At 34.6% G+C, this 22,728-nt stretch overlaps 2 protein-coding genes across 3 annotated transcripts; both read right to left on the reverse strand.

Moving 5' to 3' along the window:
- Positions 1 to 3,870: 3,870 nt before the first annotated feature.
- Positions 3,871 to 10,663, reverse strand: LOC105323706 (uncharacterized). The gene is made up of 8 exons (XM_034480745.2): positions 10,197 to 10,663; positions 8,054 to 8,078; positions 7,340 to 7,921; positions 6,173 to 7,015; positions 5,505 to 6,065; positions 5,372 to 5,407; positions 4,680 to 5,270; positions 3,871 to 4,434 (listed from the first exon to the last, which is right to left on the reverse strand). Exons 1-8 carry the CDS (start codon positions 10,245 to 10,247, stop codon positions 4,427 to 4,429), a joined length of 2,697 nt encoding a protein of 898 aa, XP_034336636.2. The 5' UTR covers positions 10,248 to 10,663; the 3' UTR covers positions 3,871 to 4,426.
- Positions 10,664 to 13,768: 3,105 nt separating this feature from the next.
- LOC105323679 (uncharacterized) lies at positions 13,769 to 21,400 on the reverse strand. Of its 2 annotated transcripts, none has more exons than XM_034480747.2 (6): positions 21,294 to 21,400; positions 21,100 to 21,149; positions 20,264 to 20,394; positions 19,559 to 19,723; positions 19,239 to 19,285; positions 13,769 to 13,852 (listed from the first exon to the last, which is right to left on the reverse strand). In XM_034480747.2, the coding sequence occupies exons 2-6, from the start codon at positions 21,141 to 21,143 to the stop codon at positions 13,817 to 13,819; spliced, it is 423 nt and encodes a 140-aa protein (XP_034336638.2). In that variant the 5' UTR covers positions 21,144 to 21,149; positions 21,294 to 21,400; the 3' UTR covers positions 13,769 to 13,816. The 2 variants fall into 2 exon arrangements, with proteins under 2 accessions (XP_034336638.2, XP_034336637.2); XM_034480746.2 differs by lacking the exon at positions 13,769 to 13,852 and adding an exon at positions 14,015 to 14,156.
- Between the last annotated feature and the right edge of the window lie 1,328 nt (positions 21,401 to 22,728).

Genomic DNA, 22,728 nt, shown 5'->3' on the forward strand with positions numbered 1-22,728 from the left:
GAACCCGATAACGAACCCGAACATTAAAAAATTGGAATATAAAAAATTAATTTTCTCGAAAATATGTCAATCAGACGCTACAAAAGTGTAAACTTGATCTGTAGTTTGACATTTTGAAGCTGTTCAGCAAGTTTCATATTATTCCTCAAATGCATAAAGAAAAAAAGTGTGGAAAACTGAAGTGGGACAGACAGACGGACTGACGGACGGACAGACAGACGGACGGACGGACCGACGGACTGTCGGACGCAGAGGAAAGCTACATGTATAGTCCCCTCCGGTGAAACCGGTAGGGGACTAAAAACTAACGATATGGAAAGGGACAATCATCGTAACTATATGGTTTAAACATATCAACATCTCTCTTAGTTTTGAAGCTTTTAATATACATCACACATGTATATATAAAGCACTAAAAATGGCTAACGTCAAGAACAATAGATATTGTCAAATTTTCGGGACAACCAGTCCCTTCTTCAGGACAAAAGAAATAAATTACATGGGTAAAAACAAAGAAAACAAAATCTAGCGCTACTACTAAAACTACTTAAGAAACTACAAAAAAAGAACAACTACATTATAAACAGTTTTAGTTCATATTCTTAAAGAAGGTGTTGCCAATGCGTCCGATCGCTCTAAAGTCACACACAGGCGATCGGACGCATTGATATGGCAAATCATACAATACAAATGGAAAAGATCGAATATTCATACAATACATATGGAAAATATCGAATATTTCAACGTTTGACATGGCATACATTGACACCAAATTATTTGATGCATGTGTTCAAAACAATCAAATAACGATCCATAATAACATTTTTATTTCATTATTTTTCAAGTACCAGAGTCTAATTTCAAAATACAACTCTAAAAAATTCAAGATAACTAAGTGGGTCATTCAAACGATAAAACGACTACGATTTTATTTGCATAAATAAGGTCTATATCATATGAGCTTACCCTTGGCCTTATATCACCATTTAGACCCATACTAGGGTCGGATTACGTACACTTGTACCCCCAAAAAGTTAGGTCTACTAGATAGAGAAGCATATGTTTTGTTTTTAAGGTAAAAGTCAGTGAATTATATCACACTCATGTAAAAGCATCAGATCATGTATATATCACATACCGTAAGGCATATCAACTAGTTCCTAAAGGTTAAGCCTTCTTTGTGAAAAGCGAGCAATATGGTAACGTGACCTTAAAGCACTGACTACCAGACGTACTGCGATAGGTAATCTCGACAATGGTGCAATATTCCATGTCAAATACACGTTATAGACAGGAACACTAAATTCTACAAGTATTTCTACGTACTCTGCTTGTTGCCTGTATGGTTTCTAGAAAACGTAAAAGTAAAATAAATACTAGATAAATTATTTCAATTTTAAAGGACTGGAATGACACCATGTTAGATTACCGGTAATATTTTTTTAATAAGGACATTTTAAAAGTCGGCGAAAATCCATATCGTAAATATCTGTGGAAAATCATTATGACAAAAAACTTCAATATATATCATTTATATTAAATATAATTACACATCATTTTTATGTTCGTCATATTTTTACATATGATTAAAACATCTGTTAACCCCCAATTTGGTTTCTATTATGTTTTGTTTGATACTCGTAATGCTTTCCTTTTGGTTGACTAAAAGTGAATAGCATGCTTATTAGTCCCCTACCGGTTTCACCGGAGGGGACTATAGCTTTCCTCTGCGTCCGTCAGTCCGTCCGTCCGTCCGTCCGTCTGTCTGTCTGTCCCACTTCAGTTTTCCACATTTTTTTCTTTATGCGTTTGAGGAATAATATGAAATTTGCTGAACAGCTTCAAAATATCAAACTACAGATCAGGTTTACACTTTTGTAGCGTCTGATTGATATATTTTTGAGAAAAATTATTTTTTATATTCCTATTTATAATGTTCGGGTTCGTTATCGGGTTCGGTGTGTATTGAATAAACGAGGAAAGTGTGTAGTCAGTAATAATATCGTGCATTACTTGTAGCATTCCTTTTATTGTTTCTAACAAACAAATAAGTTCGGTAAAATAGTGTCAAGCATTGTGTCGTAAATTTATTCGACAGGTTTTTTTTTGTATTATGGGGCCGAGAAGACGGTAATAAATGATATTCTGCATAACAGTGCATTGTTTTCACAAATGTCTACCAGCAATTACTTAATGGACTTGGCGAAATTACAGGAGATAAAATAAAGAGTATTATTTTACCAATTTTTATATATCAACTATGTAGTTTGAATTTCCTCTGTTCTTTTATCTCTGATTAAAGCATTACATCTCGTTTATAATAGTTTTAAAATAAATGTATGCTTCGAAACTTTCATAGAATAATAATATTAACCGGTAGGGAACGTGTATTGCTTATGCAATACTCTCAGAATGCTTGTTTGATATGCCATTTTTATGATAATTGTCACACATTATCAAATTGTGGAAATCTCCGATGTTTACCAGTTTATTGTATCGTTGTGTATCTACGAGTCACGTGACTCTTTCGGTAAATAAAGAACACTATACTGTGGTTTCATCAATATTAGTTGAACACCAAGTTTCGTGGATTTCGTTGTTAAGTTGATCCATGCAATCAAATGTTCATTGAAGTGCAATTTCTATTAACATTTTGTATTGATAATGTCGTTGGCCACGAATTTATGTATCCTTTAAAATGTGATTTTCACTTTATCCACAAAAATTGATATCCTTGAATATTAATGAAACCACAGTAATGCACATCATCATACAACTTTTTTTATTAAATACCTCATAGATGACCAGATATTGGCAAATAGCTGCTATGAAACATCGCAATGCACTCTACACCCACGTATCCTATCGCTATGTTTGTACATGTATTAATTATGACTGGAATTCGATTTAAGAGGGTATGGGACATCTGTCGATATTAAAGTGGATAAAAGTACATCATAATCAAAAATACTTTTATCATTTTATAATTTTCAAATTTGACAAATATTTCACTAAATATTTTTCAAAGTTTTTAAAAGTTTTTTGAAAAGGTAAAAATCATAAAAGACCCAGCAGGATTCGAACTCATAACATGCAGATTAGTTGTTAACGTTCTAATCCATTGCGCTACAGACACGTAGCATCGTTTTGGAAAGGGGGTGATGGGGGTAAACTCATCCACAAAAATCTAAAAAAGCAAAGAAGAAAAAAAAGAACTCTTCCTAAAATCATGAAGGAAGGGGGCATCTCAATGTGCACCATTTGAAGCACGCGGAGGGATAAACCGAAAGTAATCTTTTGAACGTCATAACTGAAAGTTGTCAGACATTTTTCTGGTGGCTGTGGATCGGAGATCGTTAGCAACATATCTATCTATCTATCTATCTATCTATCTATCTATCTATCTATCTATCTATCTATCTATCTATCTATCATAGTAATCAACATGTCATAAAAACTAAGCATCGTAAAACAAAAGAAAAGAATAGCAAAATAGAATTCCAAAGTTCCTCGCTGAAGGGAATCTGGGTTTTTTTTAACCATAAAATGATTGAAGCATTAATCATAAAACTTGAAGCATAAACACCACATGCTGTAGATATTTGTTCAACAACATCGATCTGCCCGTATCGTTTTCAGAGATATCAATAGAAACAATTTATCTACAGAATAACGGATGTTCGCATATATTTAAAAGAAATATTCTTAGGGAACGATACCCGTTCATTTTTCACAAATCTATGATTAACGGTTTATTCTAATTGCTCAGAGAGAGAGAGAGAGAGAGAGAGAGAGAGAGAGAGAGAGAGAGAGAGAGAGAGAGAGAGATCTCACAAGATATAGATATTGTACGTGAGCAAAAAATCAACGTTCTTTTTTGAAGTTTATTTAAATCATGAACATTTGAATTCATAGAAAAAATTGAATAGAAAAATTATTAAATGAAATGTATCGATCATTACTGCACTGCGTAATTCAAATCAATATAATATGATCAATTCAAAATATTTGAATTCATCTCATTTAAACGTAACATTTTCGCATGCAAACACTTCAGCATTCAAACTTCACGTTCAATTGATAAACACATGAGATATCAAACACAGTTCCATCTTTGGACTGCAAAAGCACAGGGATTACCACGTTTGATTTCCGGTGGGAATTCTTTATTGTGGACCATGGCTGAACTGATTATTTAGATATAATGAAGTGAGATGATTCCTCTGTGTCCTGTTCACCATTTTTACATTCAGTTGAAGCATATGACACTGTGTTCTTGAAGCATATTACAGCACTTCCTGTTTTTTTTTACTCATTTTGGAGAATAAACAGAACCATCGCTTTGGAATATCTCAATAGACCCGAGCAAGGCTTTCATTTTGGCAATTTTCATTGGTCCCCATCCAAGAGTGCATCTCGCATCTAATCAGAGTTCTAAAACGTTCAAAAAAGATATAAAACTTATTTAAAGCAAAAAAACTCGCATGTTTCCAAACATGATAAAAAAAACAGTCTTGAAAAGATTTGAATTCACCTCGTATTTGTGATTGGCACTGTGTGTCTCAATGTTTCACACACAGTTGCATGCATTTATATTGAGAGAGAGAGAGAGAGAGAGAGAGAGAGAGAGAGAGAGAGAGAGAGAGAGAGAGTTTATCCTGCCTAATAGTTTAACTTACCATCACAAATATTGTACCATATTTCTCTTTTTATGTCTGGTAGTTCATCATAATTTGAAATGTGATAAATGTTGTTTTCCGTGAAGCTTTGATGCTTGAAACCTTCGTCATTGACCATTTGTTCTACTTTTTCATTTTCCTGTAAGAGACCCTTTCCAATTTTGACTATATAAACTTCAATTCCCTGGATGCTGGCCCTTTCTGCTTCTAGGAATGCTTTGACCGGATCCTCCAACCCCTCGTCTATGAATAGAATAGCAATCTTTTTGGCACCTTTCCTGCCTCCTTTAGCTCTCGCAATCATGTTTTGTCGAAGTTTTTTCACTACTGCTGCCACATCCACACCTTTGAATTTTTCTAGGGCCCGGTTGAGTTTTTTGTTGCGTTTGTAGGTATTTAAATCAAACCCTGTAAACTCGTTGACGCATTTCGGCTCAGTGGACATGACGCCGACTCGCACCTTCCGGGGGCTGACATCGACGTCCTTCAACAGATCTTGTATAAAGGCCAGAGTTTTCCGAGTGTTGGTTTTCCCGGCATTCACACCATCCAACATAAACATAAAGTCTGCCTCTTGTCGTGACCCGCAGGCTGCAATATACGAAATATATATTAAAATTGTGGTCTTTTTAACAATACAGCTACCTACTAGTAATAAACTACCATTGTATTTATGTATAATTATCGAATACCTTTATCAGAGACAGCAGTCACGGCGTTCCTGTCAACTGAAAACGAAATTACAATGTATGAATCTTTTGTATTTTGACATTCTTATGTACTTGTAGATTGATGCATATTGATAAACAGATGTATCTTACATACTTTTGCACACATTATAGGCAATGTTTGCTAGATTTGCAGACAAAAATCTAGCAGATGGAAAGTGATATTGTAAACTTCCATCCATGGTTCCAGAAATTGCATTCAATTCTTCAGTGTTTATATCACCAATTCCAACGGCGATCAAAATAATTCCAGTCTCCCTAGCTTTAGTGGCTTGTCGCTTGGATTTTCGAATGTATGTTCCAGGACTGGCGGTAATGATAATTCCTATCTGAGTAGCATCTTTTCTTATTACACTTCTTCGGAACCCCTTTGTCCTTATGTATCGGATCGCCTCGTCTACTCTTCCTCTACCGTGTGTTCTCTTGACGTGTTTTAATCGAGTCTCTAGGCTGTGTTTTACTTTTGATTCAGACAGACCAATAATGCTACTCACGGCATTACTATAGAAGATTGCACCGATCTGTGTAGTGTTTTTCATAAAGTTCATATTTTTGGATAAATCAGCTACGAACTTCAACTGTAAATCAAATTCAAAGTTCCTCACATTGCTGGATGAGTCGATGGCTATCATAATGTCGTTTTTGTCTCCAGAACACGCTAGTTCAAAAGAGGGATAAACATGTGAATAATTACCAGTCAATCTTAATATAGTAAAACCGAACAGGCAAAAAATAACAAAAAACTATTAAATGCACTGAAGTTACCTTGTCTTACAAATTGTAGAAATGAAGTTGTTGTAGGTTTTGGACTCGTAGTAGTCGTTGGTGTTGTGGTAGTTGTAAGCCTTGTGGAAGTTGTCGGCGTTGTAGTTGGTGTCGGGGTTGTGGTAGTTGTCGGCGTTGTCGTAGTCGTAGGCGTTGTTGTTGTTGTAGGCGTTGTTGTTGTTGTTGTTGTAGGCTTAGTGGTAGTTGTAGGCGTTGTTGTTGTTGTAGGCGTTGTGGTAGTTGTCGGCGTAGTTGTAGTTGTAGATATTGTCGTAGTTGTAGGTGTTGTCGTAGTTGTTGTAGGCGTTGTCGTAGTTGTAGGTGTTGTCGTAGTTGTTGTAGGCGTTGTCGTAGTTGTAGGCGTTGTCGTAGTTGTAGGCGTTGTTGTTGTTGTAGGCGTTGTCGTAGTTGTAGGTGTTGTTGTAGTTGTAGATATTGTCGTAGTTGTAGGCGTTGTCGTAGTTGTAGGCGTTGTTGTAGTTGTAGGCGTTGTCGTAGTTGTAGGCGTTGTTGTTGTTGTAGGCGTTGTCGTAGTTGTAGGCGTTGTTGTTGTAGGCGTTGTGGTAGTGGTAGGCGTTGTTGTTGTTGTAGGTGTTGTCGTAGTTGTAGATGTTGTCGTAGTTGTAGGTGTTGTCGTAGTTGTAGGCGTTGTCGTAGTTGTAGGCGTAGTTGTAGGCGTTGTAGTTGTAGGCGTTGTCCTAGTTGTAGGTGTTGTCGTAGTTGTAGGTGTTGTCGTTGTTGTAGGTGTTGTCGTTGTAGGTGTTGTCGTAGTTGTAGGCGTTGTAGAAGTTGTTGAAGGGGTTGTTGTGGTTGTTGTTGTTGTTGTCGTGGTTTCTGGTATAACTGAAATATCAAAAACACATAGTTAATAGAATTTTCTATATGCAATCCAAATTATTTTTAAAATTAATCGTTAATCATTTTAATTTGAAATAGGCATGGTTAATTTTTTCTGTTATTTATAGTTACCATCATTTTTATGCGCAATCCCTTGCCTGCTTTGTTAAAGCAAACTAATGGTATTGAAAATTCTTTGTTATATATAAGAGGCTTTATATTACAAGTGACTTTCATGAACCTTTCAGATAAAAATATCACTAGAATAACTATTGTGATGACAATAAGGGTTAATACTTGTTGGGTTATTCAAGCTAATTATCTTTGTACCTTCACAAGTTCGAACTGCCAATATTTGTCGAATTGACTCCAATGCGTCAAAGTTGTTTATTTCAAACACGTGATCACTTTCGGGTTTACTGGCAATTCCTTGGAGTTCCCTCGAATTTGTATTACCACCTATACCAATGGCGAACAGACGAATTCCTTTCCGCTTGGTTTTGGCTGCTTCCCAGACAGTTAACAATACGTTAGAGGACTGACCATCGGTCACAATGATTCCTATTTTAGCGGCATTATCTCTTTTGTCCGCAGTATTTCGTAACATCCGTCTGCGCATAAACCTTATGGCTTCAAATGTATGTGTGTTGTAGCCTCCTCTTTGCCGGATGTTGCTGATGGCGGTTAACAGGTCGCCTTTGTTACTGAAGTCTTCCAGACCGATTTCCTCCACCACATCGGTATTATAAGTCAGGACGCCCACCCGTGTCGTGTTTGTACCAATGTCAAACATGGTGGTCACATTCCTTACAAAATTAATCTGAGTCCGAAAATTCGGTCCCCAGATACTGTTAGAGGAGTCTAGAAGAATGTAAATGTCTGCAGGTTTGTTTCCACAGAAATATTCATTTTCTACAACAACAACAAAAAGTGAATTCAGTTGTTTACGTTCTTGTTATTAGGAAAATGACATTATTCATTTTTTTTTTATTTCAAATGAGTTACTGATATTTTTGTTTCGTTCAAGAAATGACCAAGTTTTACCTTTTAACAAAATATCTTGACAAGTCTGCAAAATGAAAAAAATAAAGCTTTAGGATAAGTAAGCAACCAATATTCAATGTAATACATGTATTCAAAAAGATGTTTGGGTTTTTTTTTCGATCAGTTTTTCTGATATTGAAGAAAAAATTGAGAATGAAAATTCAAAATTTTGTTTACAGAGACTGTTAAAGGATTGATTTAATATGATGTGTACCGAAAAATATCCTGCTTTGAATTTAATTGTTTAATACACATGAAAGAACATATATCATTCGACTAGGAAACTGAGAGGGTTTCGTAAATTGGTTCGTCCAGTTGATTTTTTTTTAATTTCGTGATGCATTATTGTTGTCGTCGCAAAAGCTCGTACTAAAGTCACAATGTGTAGTAATAAGATTTTGTCATCTATTTGATACCTAGACACAGGCATACGGATAATTAAACTTAAATGAATGACAAAGAAAAATGCCAGTCCTGTTTTCGTCACAGACATATTGTGGAAGTGATAATCAGATGAGCGGAAGACGAGATTAGAACGTCAACAATGACTAATAGCCTCGACAGATAACCAGTGTTGTAAAAACCCAGGTATATACATGATTTCTATTATCTTTGGAATGTATCATAAATGTTCCAAGGAGAAGAATATCGTAACATTTGATTGCTTCTGGAATACGCTTTTGACGCGAGGGGGCAAACTTGTTGAAATTCTAGTATGAAACAGTTGATACATGTTTTGATCAAAGGCATGTGAAATACAAGACAAAATATATGGAAATGAGTGCTAAGAAATCGTTTCCGAATTTGAAATATCTAACATTCTACAAAACATATTTCTTTAACATATTTTTAAATGTGATTTTCAAAACAAAACAAAACGATATTCATGTACACTATACAGCACGTTATTTTACATCGGAATTTTAAAAAAAATTGTATCCAAATTCACGAGTGGAAAAGCAAAGAGGGAATATTAGGCAGTTGACGTATAATTCAGATATGTTTTGAAATCTCCGAGTTTATGAGAAGCAACCTCTTACAGTCCCTTTTTTCTTTATAATTCATTGCCACCTCATAGCTATTGACCTCTATAAAGATAAACAAGGCGACCACGGTTTATATTTATGTTTTCAGCTTCTTTGTGCGATAGATGTTGCGTCTGTGAAGATAAGAGAGTTGTATCGGGATAGTGATTGATTCAGACATTAAACATTAAATAAACAAGCTCCCCTTGACATTGTAAATGAGCTCTACATGAGGCCCCCATCTTCTCGCTCTTCTTTTTGTAACACATTTAACCTCAATTACTTCTGTATGCAGAAAACTAAATTCAAAATGCCACCATGAGATTCATCTTTATTTAGATATTGATAAATTCCAAAGATGATCTTGTGATCACAGCCATTTATTCAACAGATATTTCGACAATGATTCTGTTGTGATTCATGGCAGAAGTAAGAGGTTGCATTGTTTCAAAATGGAATGCATTCTTTCACACCTATTTCTTAAAGATTCGTGTTGTCACAATGCAAGGTATTATTACCCATTGAATAGAATGTGTATGTTTGAGTTAAATTTGATGAATGAAAATGTAAAGGCTTCAATGAAACTAATTAGCGGTAAAAACTTTACACGAATACTTCTTTACAAAGTGTAGGTATAAAACCACATAATTTCTATTTTCTTGATTTTGGACTGTCAAATTCAATAAAAGATTTAACTGTTCGTTCATTTCAAAATGCATCGATTATCAAACAAATACACTATTTCAAAAAATTATTTTTCAGTAATTGCAATGCAAATTTTAGATATCGACTATGTAAACTGCATTTTCTAAAACTTAAATCTTTATGTATTTGAAATTCGTGCTTAAGTCAATATTGTATATAACCTTATATCCATTTATAAAAAAACAGAAATTTTACTGAGGTATATAGATCTTTAAAAATCGTTTCGATGTACTCAATTTTAGCAAACATTTATGGGATTTCTGTACTGTAGTCTCAATATCAGTAAATGATGGTACATGTGTTGCATAAAAAGTTTATAACTTATCAATTTAAACTTAACTATGACAGTTTAAACTTTAGATAGATTAATGGATTTAACTTTTAATGTAACACATGAATGTGAAGGAACTCACCGTGAATGGGAATACCACGAGCAGGAAAATCACTGTCACTAACGGTTCCATAGTTTAAACAATAGACAACAATTCATACCACACAAAATCGTCCTATTAACCCAAAGTAACTGGGCAGACCACCACCACTCTAAAGTATAATAATAATAATCACTTCATCAATGTTGAACAACAAAGACAGGTGCCCGTAGCGAGGAAGCGCGCGAAGGCAATGTACCGCGTTTAAATGATATCTCTTTCCCTCTTTCAGTAAATTTTTGTATCTTTTCTGAGAAACACCCATCAGTCTGTCTCAAATGGTTGACTAAAGATTGCAAAAATCTTCCAATTATATCATAGTTTTATACAGCAAAGAGCGCATCAGTTATGCGACTTAAAAGCTTTTAATGAATGAATGAAGCACTGTGATTATTATATATTAAAGGAATTTTCGCTCATTTAGTCATCAAGAATCATTAGGCGTTTCTTGGGTTCTTTCAAACTCATAACACAGAGCTTGTGGGAGGAATTCTGTAAGTTGTGGTAACGGTTTTGAGTGGATATGGTTTGATGGCACCCCAAACATCTGTAATCCATGAGCAGCATGCTGACAAACTACTGGTTTGATAGGCTATTTTTGTATTTTCATTACGAATCATCATCGAATATGCCAAATTCTTCGAGCAAAATGTGGTTTAGTGATTTTAAAAATAAAACAGAAAAAAGGAAAAAAATATGTTACATATCTATTGTTATATCAACAAAAAAAAATTCATCTACATTTATACAAGATCTAAGGTAATACATGGCCTGCTGCAGTAAAATTCCGACATGAATAATTAGAATTTTACTAAAATACCAAGGTTTATCACCACAATTTTGATTTTACAAAACATATTACAGTTTTGATGTTGCTTGATGGTCATGGCATTTTTTACAATAATTTTCCACAATCGATCGTTAAGAATGCTGACGATTTTTTTTATATAGGATAAAGTGAAATTAGATTTAATTTTGTGATCTTAACGATACAATTGTGTGGATATAGCTGTGTAACGTGAGTTTTTAATGCTTGGAAATGACAGTTAAACTGTATACTAACTGTTCACCTCATTGTATACCTAATTAATCAAATTTGGAATCTCCAATCAATGCCTGCTCGAGATCACCTGAATCTCCACTATACATGTACTATTCATTGTAAACCTCGACACTCTCGGTGTTTTTGATAGAGTTTACCCTATTGATTAAGTTTTCTTTTTTTCATAAACATATATGATATACTGAGACAAACTTTTCTTACAATTTGTCAAACGAAAAAATATCGAGGTCTTTAAAATAGCTGTGATTTAATACAAAACTCTTTTACAGTACCTGAAAACTACATATTCCGATCATCAAATGTTGTCAGATATGATGTGGAACTAAAGTTTAATAACTCATTTGTTAACATTCTGCATTCCAATTCGGTCACGGTAGAGAGTTGTAAAATGCAGAAGATACTGGTATACTAAGTAAACTATAGTATACATTACCCTAAGCTTACTTAGCGTTACTTAGCGTTAAAGTACAGAACATGTTGATCTATTTTTTACCTTGTTGCCACCTGTATTGTTTTTACTAAATGTGACACACAATTTAGATTTACAGAATATGTAGACCTTCCAAAATGCACGATTAAACTAATACCGAAAGATATACATAAGTACGGTTCCGGTGATGTAAGGGCCTTTAAGATAAATCTAATCAAAGTCCCAAGTCATGATGGACTTCAATGCAACAAACAAGGCCCCATACCATGGTATCTGGATAGGGTCATTTGTCAAATTTAAGTTTGACAGCGAATTTAAAAAAAAAACCCTTACCCTTGCTTTCGCACAACATGCTAACGCGCTGTCACAACGTCGCTAACACGCTTCCGCGATGTCACGTCACAACCAAGTACAACATGCCAAAGCGCTGTCACAACCATATTACGCTGTAACGATATTGTCGTGTTCGCGCGACGGCGAGGAGAGGACCGATAAAGACGTTACAATGTTGTGGTGATTGTTTTTACTCTGGTAATGTTAGATGTATAATGAACCAGCAAATCTGTCAAGCCAACATTGCAATAGCATATCAAAAAACATTAATTCATAATACCCGTATGAGCACATGACAAGAAATGGTGTACATTTGTTGACTGTCCCCTACATAGCCCACGCGTACGATTATTTTGATGTTAGGCAGAGTTGTCTTAAATCATAAACGTTTTCCCTACTATAGTTTAAATAGGTTTTTATTATGGTAAAAGTGTTGTTCCTGCCTTTTACGTTATATTTGTGTTTTCGAATATACGCAGAGTTCACTTTACCGAAGGTTTAAAATAGTGTTCGTAAAAAAGATTATCCATGTGTCGCGACCTGTTTTAGAGTTAAATTAATTTTAGTTAATAATTTTGAAATTTATTCGGTATATTTTATTCGCTAGTTTCAAATTATGAATTTTTTAAAACATATGGCTGTCAAAATATATTTCAAAATTTGCTTTGCTTAAACATTGTTTTGAAAACTACTAAAATAGATTTCGGAACACGTGTAATGATAGATGAGGGTAACTATACGTCTATACGTCTTATGAATTTTCTGGTCAGAAAAATACTCGCTCCAAACAGGTATATTTTTAGACTTTATAATTAAATTAGATGTTACCATTATGATTGAGTGGGAGGAAAACAACATGAATTTTATAAAAATAGACCGAGTGGGGATCCGCATAAACACAATTCAAATTTTGTTTGTAAACTTTGAAGTTAAACATACGTGAAGGATAAACTTTTTTTGTTGTTTTGTTGTGTGTTTTAATGAAACATTTTGTTTTGAGCTTTATCAAAATTAATTTTAAAATCTAGAAAGCTGATAATCTTTTTATCTCAGCAAAACATCTGAAATATTTATTTCCAACAATCTAGAACTGGAAGACCTTTATGGAAAGCATGTACAGTGCGACACAAGATTTGTTATGTTTGAGTACAATCCATTAACTTTATCATATCATCATTTGCATTCAGTGATATTTACACCAGTGCAGCTGCAGTAGGCGTTGTGTTGTTATTTGTCTGTCAAATTTTGATGTATGAAATCTTAATTGAAAAAATAAATTGATGTGAAACTGTTAGATATCTCGTTGCATAATGATCTTCAACAAATCCATTTCCAATCCTTGATAGCAAGAAGTCATAAAAAATATGATTTTTTTTAAAAACCAAAACCTCCATTAATATGTCTATAAATAAAACATCGGATACAAGCGATCCTTCAAATCCTCTAATACCGTGTGAAGAGGAAATCCATAACGTCTGGAACATATTTCAAAGAACCACAAATATTTTAAATTCAGTCACACAACCCACGTCTTAGATTAAAAGCACTGCATGGAACTGATGCTCAAGTCATGATCCTATTGAAGTTATGTCATGTGTCCATTGAAATCTCTCTCTCTCTCTCTCTCTCTCTCTCTCTCTCTCTCTCTCTCTCTCTCTCTCTCTCTCTCTCTCTCTCTCATAGAATAGCTACATTTGATATCTTGTATACCTCATCGTTGATGTTGAATTGACACAATCATTAATTTTATTGAACTAGGCTATTACAATCATTTGATCACCTGCCTCCGTGTCCGAATCTGTCTGGATGAACCTATAAGCAGAGCAAGAGAAGCAGCATGAGAGAAAAGCCAATGGTGATAGAATATTGCATATATAAGCTGCTTCTTTTATTTTCCCTTTGTTCAACAAACTTAATTTACTATGTATGAAGAACAGCTGATCAAAATTACATATTATATACAAGATGGGCAAATTCAGTTACATTCACTTATTTATTGTATAAATGAAGATACAAGTACATTGTATAAAAAATGCAAATAAGTAATTCGGTTTTGTCAATGTTTTGACGGTCCTTAACGTCCATGATGCCCGTGCCCGGCGCTATCTGGGTGAACCTGTCACAAATTGATGAAAATGTAGATCCTTTGGTGCGTGATTAGCCATGTTTAACCGCCAGGAAAACATTAATCTTATATGAAATAGTAATCCGCCCGCTCTATGACTTGTATAAAGAAGTACTTATTTGGTGACATTTATTGGTTTGATTTTTTTTAATAATTGAATACACACTATATTCACTGTGCTGTGAATCTACAAGTGTATTTTGGATACTATACTCTGTCTATACTTACGACAAAGAATTACAATTGATCGATTTAAAAAGAAATAATTTTTACGGAAATGTACAATTAACGAAATTTCAGATGTCCCATTTGAACACTTCGTACACTTTTTCAATGCTATCAACCGGGAGCTTCTATGTCGACTTCACAGACTTTTTTTGCCACGTAATTAAGCTTGACATGATAGAGGAGTGTTTCAAAGTAAACGAAAGTCGTTTGAAGAACCCTGCATTCTTTACAAATATCAATTAATTTAGGAAATTATGCTTCATAAACATATTGGAACAGAGTATGGTGTAACATTTGGTTGGGGGAGGGAGTGAAATTACTCTCATAATGCAAAACAATACAAGAGGCATATTAATGAAGTAACAATACAAACTATAAAAACTTCCAAAACAATTGTTTATATATGGGATATAAACCTATATCAAACTCCGAACCCCTTTTAAAGCCCATAAAATCAACCCTCCCCCTGTGTGGCCTCACCCTACCCCCGGGGATCATGATTTGAACAAACTTGAATCTATACTATATGAGGATTTACAGTACAGGCAACGCGGATCCCGTGTTTCCCGCGACCCGTCACGGTATAAACACATCGAGGTGATCGGCCAGGTGAGACAGGTATACCGCGTTCCCATCACGGTAAACTCATCATCTACCTGTCCCCGCCACGGTAAAATTATCGATGGAAAAGTATCGTATACAAGCGGGAGTTATCTCCCCGAATGACAAATAAATTGCATGTTTCTTTATATTTAATGACGATATTTAACCAGATTTTGACAGAGATTATAATCGAAATACTTGGAGTCTTTTTTACTATTTTTTTTAATTTCATAGCTATTGAATAAATTATAAAAGTATTTAACTTAATACTTGTGCAGCAATTGCAAATAAAATATTTTCGAATCCATTATCATATTTTAAAAAGGTCGTTAAATTAAAAATTATCATGAAATGATTTTAATTGCCAATAAAATTATAAATGTGTACGCAGTGTGATTGTGTTTTCTTAACAATTAATTGGTTCGCCTACATTTGTATTGTTTGTTGTTGAAGTCCATGCGTGTCAACTAATGATAAGCAAGTGATTAAAAATTAGGGCTTCCTATAAAATTACTAATCCAGTAATTTTAGAACGTTCCGTTCATTTCTTACAAGGTCTTCTGTGTGTACATTTTTTGTGAATTCACGTTTTAGTGAATTTGTGTTGCGTTACTTTAGGTACATGTATGGCTCGTCGTTTGTCATTGCGCGAGGATTCCCACTTTCTAGTGCGTTACTTTTGCGACGACAATCTTCAAGTGCGAAGCCGTGTGTTCTTCAAGACTCAGTCTGACTTAAATATTCAGTGTGGAAATGAGTATGACGTTCAGTGGGGCCGGCCTGAGGAAATCGATCGAGCTGTGGTCTTGCATACTGGATGTGAGCAGGACATGAGGGCCAAGCTGCGAGAGATGGAAGATAGCGAGTGTCTACCGGCCTCTCCTTCCTCATCAACTTCTTTGCCACCTTCGAATACGCCCCATTGTAATATGCGAAATATCAAATTAACGTGTATCTCTCTGAACTGAATTATAACAAATAAAGAGTAAGGAGCCTTAGAGATACCCAGAATTGCATAATATTATGTAATCGAAAGATATTGTGGGTATCCCATGTAATGGTGTCGTGATGGTGTACCAGCTACCTGCCGTGATGGAGGTTAGCGTTGGCTCGCGACCGAGCCTCTCTCTCTCTCTCTCTCTCTCTCTCTCTCTCTCTCTCTCTCTTAACAGAATAACTAGATAAATTTTTTTGAGAAGGAAATGTTGTTAAACCGTTCTTAAATTTCAAAGAAATTAAGAACATGTTTTGAAAGTTTTGCTGTTGATATTTCATGCCGATAAAAAACATTTCAGTAAATGTATTGATATCATTTTATGTGTGCATGTACATTTATTCTTATTGACAGCTACTACAAATATGTAAACCCGTTTCCTGTTATCGTAACCTTACCCCCCCCCCCCCCCCCACCGCTTTATGCCTGTCGGAGTTAACTTTATTTGACTTTAGTCCCAATTGTTTTACACAAAGGTGTGAAACCGGTGGTCGCACTGACAGGAAATCACTCCACGCTTGAACGCACAGAATACACAGGAATGAGGCAGGTAGATAATCTGTGAAACGATTGACCAAGAAGAATTCTACATGCATATCAAACAATTTTACTGATAGTAATATCAAATAATTGATTCATTTTACTGCGTTCTTTAACCGCTAAACGTGTTAAAGATTTTCCTTCCCGCAAAAAACCTCCATTATAAACTAAACGAGAGATAGAGAAAAAACACAACGAATTAAACTTTCCAAACACAGTATATCATGCATCACGAACATTGTTAAAAAAAAACTTAACTGTTAAACATACTTCTTATTTTCTTTATTAAAAATAAAACTAATAGAACGAAACTTTATCATGGAGGAAACAAGTTGTAGAGCTAGCGGGCTGATTTGATTGACAGATGCAGCACGTGGACTCAAATTTGCAATTGCATGATGGATTCAATCACAGTGTACCATATTCTTTTATGAATACTAATTTTATGAATATTTAGTATTGGATATTAGTATATTTGACATAAGTGTACGTTAATTACGCCTAAACGCCCCCCTCTCTTTCTCTCTCTCTCTCTCTCTCTCTCTCTCTCTCTCTCTCTCCTGTAAGTTGTTGTGCAATTAGACGAAGCCGTACGCGATATAGACTTTTTCTTTGGTCGTGAATAGGTGTGAAAACCCTCAAGGGCATGTCGTTTTCTACCCTAAGTTTGTTAATCACTACATGTATACACAGAAAATGATCGTGACTTAAACTTTATATGTATACACAGGAAACGCATACTGATAACACGTTATGATTCCATGTGCTTTAACGCAGCACTAACTTTATATATGAATGATAATTTTATCATTGAATGAAAAATAGATTTGTTAGTTGATTCCCGACATTTGTTCATTTCTCAATTTAAAACATACACTTGTATTGACAGTTTACGGCGCTATGCGTGTCAACTTATAAAAAGAAAAGATGATATTGCTCTGCATTGATACGAGTTCATCTAATGAAAATATTTAATTTTAAGATTGTTATAAAAACAGGATTATCAACTAATAGAAATAATAACTGAAATAAGCCCGTCAAATACAAAGTTATGTGTTCTTATTTACACATCACAAAATTTAACAGCGTATTAATCATGTTATGTTGTAATTCGAATGTAGTTTCCGATTTCATGATATTCTATTTCATAAATATAATTTATTAATTTTATAATAATATGGACCACAATTTATTTACAATGCAGCTGTTATGCTTAAATCTGAAGTCGCATATTTGATGTGGATTTACGCGACCCGCATTGCCTGTAATGTACAGTACAGGTAAAGTAACAACAACAAGCAGCAGCAGGAATAACGGTATATCACACCGTCGCGGTGTCATCATGGTCGCAATCCATACCGCGATCAAAAACCGCGATGGTGTATCGCGGGAACGATAAAAATACCGTGACGGTAACGCGGGCCAATACGGGATCCGCGTTGCCTGTACTGTATTCTACACAAGTTTCAGCTTTCTTTGCTAGTTGGTTTCTGAGAAGAAGATTTTTAGATATTAACTCTATATATTCCTTTATAATAATTAGATCCCCAGTTGTGGCCCCACTCTGCCCCCAGGGGGTCATGATTTTCACAACTATGAATATACACTACCTGAGGATGACTCCACATAAATTTCAACTTTCTTGTTCAAATAGTTCTTGAGAAGAATATGTTTGAAAAGAGATATAGCGCCTTTTCCCATTATTTCGCCTACACCTGTGTTTCGACAGAAAGAATATCTTCAGGTACCTTGCTGTCGCAATTTGATTTTCGAAACCTGAATACACTGTACTGATTTTATAATGGTGTCTGTAACAACTGATTTGTCATAAATTCGGGAAACTATGTGTATAACAGTAATTGATACTCTGAACCCTGATAAGTTCAAGCAAAATGCAATGGATCTAAGTGTAAATAGAGTACATGTATAGTGTTAATGAAGAGATCTGTTCACACTGGGTATGCTCATACTCAGACTGAATTAAACAAGATAATTTAAAAAAAAACCAGAGGAATAGATACATGTAACTTAGCCTCTCTATTCTGTTCATGTTTCAATTTACGTGAAAAAAAATTTATAATACTACTAATAGTGGATTCGATCCAGCGACTACAAAATCAAAAAGACCTCCGCGTTACCACTAGGCCACACATCTAACATTTTCAGCAGATGCAATTCAATATATATGGCTATATACATGATTGTACAAGAAATGACACTAGTTGAATTATTTGTCTGATTACACAATTTGTATGATTGTGTAATTTGCGTTTTTTTGAATATATCTAAACTAAATATTGTATAATATTGAAAATATCTGATGTTTGCAAAAGGCTATAGGCCTATTTGAGACCAAGTCGTATATTAAGTGCGCTATACTTCTTTCTCAAAAATTTTCAATAATTCCTAATTGCAAAACTTTGTATACTCTTTGCCGAAGGGTGATTTGTGCCAAGTTTGGTTAAAATTGGCTCAGTGGTTGTGTAGAAGATGTAGAAAATGTGAAAAGTTTACGGACAGACGGACGACAGACAAAATGTGAACAGAAAAGCTCACTTGAGCTTTTAGATAACAATCAACTGCTGAAAAACTGTTGAAAGAGGTTGAATAAATTAATCTACAACATTTCAAATCATCGTTGGAAAAGATGAATGAAAATTATTACTGAACTTCCTTTTGGTAATGAAAGAATTCTTTATCATACTTACATGGTGAAGCCAAGCTGTAAACTCGGCACCTGTGACCGTGTTGTCATCTGAAAATTAAATGAAAACTTTGTCAGATTGATTAATAAAGTGTACGAATTTTTAATACGCCTTTATACATGTTTATCAGCTTTGATACTAAAAACGCATTGCAATTGGGTGATGCTCTATAAATAACAAGGAAAAATTTTGTCATGAATTTCCCTTAAAAAGAGACTATAGAATACATTATATGAAATGATTGAGTCTTCTTTATTTCTATGAGAGGGTGGTGGTGATTATTGTTGTTGGGTGGGGGAGGGGGGAGGGGTAATGTATCTCACTGTTTGTGTCCATGGCCATGTGGTGCATTCCGAGGTCGTCCTTCTTCAAGCAGCCGTCAGTAGTGATGTCCAAATGATGGAACATTCCTTCGGATGCGTGGTGGTCGTCATGGTAATCTAAATTCCACTGATGTGTGAATTCGTGCATGGTGACACAACCATCACCTATAAAAGGGGTTCGAGAAAAAAAAGGTCAGCTTATTACGTCATCCCAAAGGAAATCACCACGCAAGTTCAACTGTGAAAAACACATTGATGGTTTTCATATAATGTATGACAACTCTTTTTGAATGTTTTTATGTATCAGTAGCTAAACAATTGTTTACGATGAGTCAGTCAAAAAACAAATTGCCATTTATAAATAGAAATTTGTAATTATTACATACTCTTATAATTATTTTTGCAATGATTCCAAATCCTCGTAACCATTAAAAAACAGTTTATTCAATTATTCATATAAAACGCGCAATATATCAAAGGTAAATTCACAAAAAATATATAGTTAAATATTGCTTTTAAAAGTAGGCTTTAACAGATTTTAAAAATGTATATCAATAAGCGGATACATGTATATTCATCCGAACTGGTGAGGTCTTGACTCGACTTAGTCAGTGGTTATATGAACACGATCACATTTCTAAGGTGTTATACAGAAGAGGTGTTCTTGGTAATCTATGGAAATCTTCAGTGCTTATCTGCGCTTACCGTCATGATCGTAGTTAGTGACGAACTCTGTGTCAATTTCTTCCACTGTTATGTTGCCATCTGCGTTTTTGTCCATGTTTCCAATGATCATCGTCGATATTTGGTCTAGAGTCAATCCATGATGATTGGCCCTTTAACATGCACAACAAAGACATATAAACAGATCTGTTGAAATCGTCGGAACATATACATTACGCCATTTTAATTATCTTTGCTCAAAGGATTGCATTTTTGTATCGAAGAATTTTATTAATTACTCATTTAAAGATGGATAACTCTGCAAAAAAAGAAGTTTGTTTCCAAAATCGTTGAAGACACGATGAGAGTAATGAATAGCAATGCGTTTTGTAAACAAGAAATGCAATCGACTGTGACAGAAACACAATCGTATACGTTCAAAATGTGTTTTCTTTGATTCAAGAATTAGTCACTCAGCTCAACATGCAAAAACGGAGACGTTCTTGGAGTTTTACGAAACAACCCGAATATTCTAACTATATGATGTCTGCGACTAATATATTTTCACGGTTTGGTGTTTCTTTTATCCATATCGACACAATGACAAAAATATTTGCGAAAAACATTTTTTTATCAAAACCTTTTCCAATATTTGCAATGCGAACTACCTATTAATTGGTAGTTAATACTACACTGCGGAACTTTCGTCAGAAGTGATATTATTTGTCAAAATCATATAAAGTGCTTGTTTTTTTCTATCGATGCCCTTGTCACCCTAATACGCATTCGTCCTAGAATCTGTTAATGAGATTCTCATCCCATTTCCAAAGTAATTTCCACTATAGGAGTGCTTATATTAGCACCTCTGAGATACTTACGCAAATACAATTCCAACGCACAATAATGGCAGCAAAAACTTCATTCTATCCTAATAAAGCAAAGTTAAAATCTTAATACAAAAACATATACAATTTTTCCAAAATGAATACTAATTCATTACGTTTGTGAGAGTATTTTAGATGATTTTGATATTTAAAATTTTGCAACAAAAGGAAGCGAACATTGTACAAACCTGTCCGTTTCTGAAGACAAACTTTAAGATTGTAATCAAAGGGTTCCTGTACTGCAGTGGGTGACCTATCTAGACACAGACTATCTTTTACGTCATAGTTCTATAACCTCGTCAATCCCCACTTAGATAGAAGACATGCACAGCCACATCAAAGAACACGTGGGTTTGGAATATTGTGCACAGATGCCAATTTATTTGGAATGATATGCATCCAAAACGCTAGAATGGTCTGCAAACATAAATTATTCCATAAGTAAAAACTATACTTTTACAAACGTAGAAAATACACGCTATTTAACTTGCATATCGTCGCATGATATTTTATACCTCTAAAACGTATCTCTAAAATATGAGCTATACTGGATACTAAATTCTCTTCAGAACTGAAAAATAAACAGGACATGTGTACCAGTAAACTCAATGCCTGCATATTGTACACATTTTTTTAGTGGATTCGTTTTGGTTTATGGTACCTATTTGATGTATACAAAAGTATGACTATTTGTTGTATATACCTCTGTTGGAATCGATGGTGGTGTTTCACAGGGATCATTGTTAAGGCCTGTTATATTCAACCAGAGACAAACTGTAAGGTTTTTAACGTGTTAGCTCTGCGAAACAGTTCTCTCCAGCAGAAATAATTCATTATTCCACACCCAATCGATCGCCAATAATACATAGTTTATTGTTTTCATTTCGCTTTTATAATAAGAGTAACATGGACATCCTGCTTTGTCCTGAAAGTCTTAATCCTCACATAACATGGGAAACAACCAGTATCCCTTGATAACCAAATAACCCCTAAGAGTTGAAAAGGTTTGCCTTTAACATGCCATTCATTAGTCGCATAGTAGGAGCACGCCCAGTCAAATAAAATTACAAAGATCGAATCAACTCACTGGGATATTAGCATTACCGTACAATAAGTAATGAACATAGCAGTTACTAAACTGTAATTATCTTGTAGGCTATTAAATATGAAGTGAGCAATATGTTAACTGACAGGTGCTTTTTAATGTAGACACATTAACCTTCGCTCCATGAGCACACAGTTGATTATTTTTTTATCGATCAAACAAAATCTTCTATTTTAATGATATGATTTTATTTATTATGAGATTTTATTTTATTTGCTTACGATGTAGTACACACATTTCAGTACAGAGAACTAGCAAACAGAAACAGAGAACTAGCAAACAGAAGTTTTCTGTGACTGAAAAAGTCGTCATCGGAAACTGACGATCAGTCTAGGCCAAACTTACTAAACTTTCCTCTCAGTTTTTATGAATATTTATGTCCTATTTGAATTAATTATTGAATTCACCAAGCTAAACCAGCACTATACATTATATTTGCTTGAAAGACACAGAGCCTGGCAACATTCAGGAATTATGAAATAGAACTTAATTTTTGTGGGGTAACTGGGGAGCCGACC

The sequence above is a fragment of the Magallana gigas genome, chromosome 3, assembly GCF_963853765.1.
Source record: "Magallana gigas chromosome 3, xbMagGiga1.1, whole genome shotgun sequence".
NCBI lineage: Eukaryota > Metazoa > Mollusca > Bivalvia > Ostreida > Ostreidae > Magallana > Magallana gigas.